At 36.3% G+C, this 5,492-nt stretch overlaps 1 protein-coding gene across 1 annotated transcript; it reads right to left on the minus strand.

The window, feature by feature from the left end:
- Positions 1-295: 295 nt before the first annotated feature.
- On the minus strand, positions 296-5,102 carry stk16 (serine/threonine kinase 16). Its single transcript, XM_088413286.1, has 8 exons — positions 5,069-5,102; positions 4,159-4,278; positions 3,767-3,986; positions 3,490-3,623; positions 3,231-3,318; positions 2,603-2,731; positions 2,372-2,493; positions 296-1,709 (listed from the first exon to the last, which is right to left on the minus strand). The coding sequence occupies exons 2-8, from the start codon at positions 4,242-4,244 to the stop codon at positions 1,571-1,573; spliced, it is 918 nt and encodes a 305-aa protein (XP_088269412.1). The 5' UTR covers positions 4,245-4,278; positions 5,069-5,102; the 3' UTR covers positions 296-1,570.
- Between the last annotated feature and the right edge of the window lie 390 nt (positions 5,103-5,492).

Consider the following 5,492-nt stretch of genomic DNA (forward strand, 5'->3'; position numbering starts at 1 on the left):
GGTAAAAATGGAAATGCTGCATTATCAAAAAACAAAAACAAAAACAAAAAACTGATCCAAGTCCTATTGAACATCCTAGGGAAAAGCTGAACATGCTGTCTGTAGAAGGCACACTTTAAAGCTGCAAAAACTGGAGGTTTACTCATTGAGAGTCGGTTTTGATCTATTTTCATCACAGTTGCGGGTATTTCATTCCTGAATTGAAGTGTGACAACAATTTTAACTGCTTTTATACTCGTGTAGTGGATGTCATTCAAATGTGTCATGTTTTTATGAACTGACTAAACAGCAAATCTTTCAGCGTTACTTTTAATGACCTCCAAAAAATGTACAGTTAACCTTTAGTCTGATATAATTTTCCATAACCAACACTCACTATTCATGGTTATCATAATAAGAATATCAAACATTCACTTTCAATCACTTCGTGAATCAGAGTGTTGATTTCCATTGAAATATTTAACCGAGGTTTTGTTTACAGACAAGGTCACTGCAAATAAGACATAACATTATAAAATCAGGGCTTTAAAAAGAAAGTACCATAACAGTCTAATAAGAGTGATTAAAAGACCCATTGAGGGCAAGCCCTGAGAGAACAAAATTGAATAAAGATCACACATGGAGCTTTAACTTCACATGAACATAGTGTTGAGATGTGTTTTGGTATACAATTACAATTAAAATGTCTAATATAATGATCAAAACAATTAAAAACTTCGTTTGTGAGCCGTGGAACAGTTCTACATCACCAGCGATGATACAGTGCCACTCTATGGTTACAAGTGGCATTGAAATTTGGAGCTGCTGCAGAACGCAATGATAGAAACTGGTGTACTTGTTTAAGTGGACAGTGTACATGAGTAAACACAACGTATTACACACCATAACTAAAGAATGCACATATTACAAAGTAAAAACGACACCATTAAAATGGTGCCATATAGTCTAACCTCTTTCTTTTGGCACGGAATGTCAATCTCTGAACTTTCATCCACAAGAGCATTTGACAAAAATTATAGGCCATCACTATCCACCAAGTAAAATAGTAGTAATGTTTTTTTTTCTTTTAAACCTTTATCCTGAATATTATGCTCATCTGTTCACTATATATATATATATATATATATATATATATATATATATTTATTAAGCTTTCTTACTATATGAGGATTCAAGAAAGCACAATAATGTTTACAATACAAATATGGATTATTGTTGAGTTGAATGCCTTCAAGCAGATCCGATAATTTGTTAAAAAATCTAGCACTATCTGTACCATTTATGAACACATAAGGCACATAAGAACCATTTCAAAAACACAAAAATACAATGGAATGCAAAGTGGGGTATTGGAGATTCTAGTTGATGCAATTTCATAATATTCTAAGCTTATATTCATTGCGCATAAACTGTCTGTGAAGAAACAAATAGTTCAAATTTAAACCACCACTTAACTTCCCAGGCTATATACATACATCCGTGTTTTCACCTTTACAATAGTTAATAAATTAAGGATTTCCATTTATGAGTGTTTACTGGGAGTCATTTCCCAGTATGTGCAAAAGTCCTTTCAGACCGCATTGGTTTGGGTGTTTGGGCTGCAACTCTGCAGGTCCTGTACCTGCTCAAGTACCCAGCTGATGTTCGGTCTCTCCTGGGCGTTGGACACCATTATGGAACTCAGCAGCAACTGCAGCCCCTCCGAGTAACTGGGGGAGAGAAACAAGCTGACATTCGCCTGATTGTTTTGAGCTCAATCGAGATAAAACTGCTGTTTTGTGGAGGTGAATTCAATTTACAATGAGCGGGTTTGGCAAATATTGAATACTTGGTTAAAGAAAAAAAAAAAGGTTTCATGCTATTTAATGCCACTAATTGTTCATGTTTACAGTGAAAGTAAATATAAATCAAGAGAATGTCTCACAAGAGTCTGTTTAGCTTAATGCTAACATACATGGAAAAAGCCATTTACATGTTAGTGCATACCACGCATCAAATGTTTGAACACAGATTTTGGAACAACACATTCAGATGATCATTTAACAATACTCGAAGAAACTTTGTCCAAGACAAAGTTTATGAGTAAGCAAATGAGTTTAAGTATTTTACAGAGATTGTCGACATGTAACCAAGGCTATTTAAACCCCGATAATTCTCCACCCTCCTTGCGTAAAAAAAAAAAAGTCCATATAATGGTGTTTATTTAAAAAAAAAAAAAGAGGGTACATTAATCCACATTGTGCAGTTTTATTCATATACTGCACAAGCATGTCAAGTCGCTAGGCGGCAGGTGTTCTGTCAAATTCTCCAATATGGATCAGTGACACAATTTAATGCGCTTTCTTTCAAAACAACAGTTATGGCAACTCACCTGCAGGGTTGTGGGATAGCTAGGGGGTTTTGGACTGCTAAGGCGACACTGTCGCCTCTCTGAAACACGAGGTCATAGGGTCCCTCCAGCACCATCATGCAGTATAAAACACAGCCCAGTGACTGATGAGTACAGTAAGAAGTAAAGTAAGGGAGAGTTAGTGTTTGATAAGGGCACGACAGTAAAAAAAATTCACCGATTAAAAGTAAAATATTTATATAAAAGTTTTACCCAAATATCTGTACGCTCATCAATAACGCAGTAGCTCTCCACATTGAAGAGCTCAGGTGCACGGTAGGAAATGGTGCATCGTTGGGCAGCCCAATCCTGTAAAGTCATTGCTTCTCTGGATCCTCGGACCTGGAATTTAGTACCAAATATGGAAATCAACTGCTTGCAGGGTAACTGGACAGTCACCTGTAGAGAGGGCTGACAATTGAATTTTTAGCCATAAACATTTATGGATATAAAGCTAGCTTAACCTTTAGAACTCCATCTATGGTTAAAAAAAAAAAATAAAAAAATTACTGCTACTGCAGCTAAAGTGAAAACCCCTCATTTGAATAAGGCAGTCACGCAAAACACCCCGTCCAACAGTGTGCACAATCTTATCAGAGTGAAGCTAATGACTGTAATTCCAAAATTTTCCACTTATTTTGACCAGTGGACATTATGAAGTCACATTTAAATGCAAATATTTTCTCAGTAAACACTATTAATCTACTTAACTCATCCAACCAGTTTGTCAACGTGGGTCATGAATCAATCAGCAGTATCTTAAATAACACACTTTAATAACATTGAGTGTGGTTTGGACGTATTAAGCAAGTATTTTAAATGCTCAAAGATTCTTACTTACCTCAACGCGGGCTCGGTTCATAGAGCCCAGATCCATCAGGACGGGACTGTCGTCCTCATTCAGAAGCACATTTGTAGGTTTAAGATCGCTGAGATAACACATATAAATTATTAGTATTTGTGTCCTATTTATTTTGAGTCTAAAGTATCAGTGCACACTTGACCAGGGTTCCTACAAACCCGGGCAATTTCAATTCAAGAATGTTTCAAGGAATTTTAAGAAAAACCTCATAATGTTGCTAATGTCCTTAACTTCTTACCGGTGAGCATAACCTTTGTCATGGATGGCCTTGAGTCCTGAACAGATCCCACGAAAGATTTTTAAAATCTGTTTTTCAGGCATGGAGCTCCCATTTTCTCGAAGCTTCTCCAGAACTGACCACAGACTGCCCTTCTGTTTTTGTTGCACACAGACATGCAGAATCACCATGTTTAATGAACGGTGATTACTTTTGCAAAAAAATGTACAGTTGATACAACTTAGTTTAATGAACGGTGATTACTTTTGCAAAAAAATGTACAGTTGATACAACTTACTCTTATGTAAGGAAGAAGCAGCCAGGCTTCACTCTTCCCATTACGCTCAATAAACGTATGCGCCACGAGGCTGAGTATATTCGGGTGATTAAACATTTGATGCATCTCCACTTCTGTCTGGGCCTCTTGGCGGCCTTCTCGATCATGACACAGGATCCTCTTTAGGGCATAGAAGCGACCATCCTTTACACCTTCGACCAAATCCACATAACTGAAACCACTGGAAAGATGAATCAAGACTAATTTGATATTTTGTTCATGGGCAAACTTTGTCCATAAAAAAATACAAAAGACAACAATAAAAACATCAACACACACACAGACAATACCAATGCAGATTTTTTTTTTTTTTTTATGTTTGCATCTAAAATGTACCATAAATATCTTCTTACCCCTCATCAAGTTTCTGCAAGAAGTAGTATTTTTTGCTATCAATGGTGATGGTGCCACGGGAACATATGCACATAGTCTGCCCCATCTTGACTGGGGCATTATATTATTTAAAAATTTGCCTGTGGAAAAAAACATATAATGCATATTAGAAGGAGAAAAATGAAGACAATTTATTCTCCCACGCAGCAAGCAGCTATAGAAAATGGATGGACAGTAAAGGTGTCCATATATAAAGTAGCATCTTTGTCGCACATGTGTGTGCTCCTATGTGTTCTGGTGTAAAATTGAGGCCCCTTTAGCCATCCAAAACATAAGAGAAATAAATATTATAAGTGAAAAGGAAAAAAAAAAACGTTTTGAAAACTGCTGACAAAAAAACTTCAGAAATTAAGATAATTTGAGATTGGTGTAAACTATCTTCAGAAAAATATTTTACAATTGCGTAACGCAAAAAACATAAATTGTCTAACAGCGTGCAGGCAAAAAAAAAGGCCTTTCAATCCCGCCTTATGTTTTCCAGAAAGTACTTAATTAAATATTTGTATTATTGTATTTACATAACTTGCCTTTGCACTGTGTCAACCAGGCGTAACCGAACGCGCAAAAACTGTTGGAAGATCTGTACTACCATACACAAAAAAGATAAGAATTTGACTTTTTAAATCAGTTGGATAGATTTACCAAAGTATTACACGTGGTCACTCACTGGATGTATGTTTATAGGTCTAAATCGTAGTGACAGAATTGGGGACAAAATGATCTCCCTTAGTTGGTGTAAATACAGAGCAACCTCCACAAAAAAACAACCGTTTGAACTTAAATGTGTGTCTTTTTTTGTTATTTAATTGGTTATTTGTTCCCTTCTATTTGCGTAAATTAGTGCGCAAATTTGGAGCTATGGAAGCCTACCTGTCGTTTAGCATCACCAGGCTTTCCCTTTTCCGGTTTTCTGACGTCATTGATAACATTCTTCTTCTATAGTGAACAAAAAGTAAGGCGTTGTACGAGCGCCAATACCTGTCGATGGGCAAACGTTGTCACTTCGACTCGAGCGGGTTGACAATAGGTTGATATTTCAGCATTTATTGACAACCTTGATATCCATGACCATAATGTACCACTACGCTCTTTTCTCAAGAGTTGAAATACTTAGCACGTACGACATGTTACAAATGAAGCAAAATCACACTATTTGTCGTCTCTATGAGAGCTATAATTCTTAAGTTCAGAGATGGGTGAATGCACATTCAATGCACCTTTTTCTACAAACTAATCGGGAAATGACATTAAATAATGTAATTGTATTTTATTTTTATTTAATAAACCGCGTACA

This window comes from Hippichthys cyanospilos, chromosome 4 (genome assembly GCF_059441005.1).
Source record: "Hippichthys cyanospilos isolate Australia breed blue-spotted pipefish chromosome 4, RoL_Hcya_1.0, whole genome shotgun sequence".
Lineage (NCBI taxonomy): Eukaryota > Metazoa > Chordata > Actinopteri > Syngnathiformes > Syngnathidae > Hippichthys > Hippichthys cyanospilos.

What these genes read in the sequence shown, in the direction of transcription:
- stk16 (XM_088413286.1), bottom strand. Translation starts at nt 4,244, where the DNA reads ATGGGGCAGACTATGTGCATATGTTCCCGTGGCACCATCACCATTGAT. An exon ending in TGAACCGAGCCCGCGTTGAG is followed by an intron (nt 2,732 to 3,230) that starts GTAAGTAAGAAT and finishes ACTAAATTCCAG; the next exon opens with GTCCGAGGATCCAGAGAAGC. An exon ending in ATGAGCGTACAGATATTTGG is followed by an intron (nt 2,494 to 2,602) that starts GTAAAACTTTTA and finishes TGTACTCATCAG; the next exon opens with TCACTGGGCTGTGTTTTATA.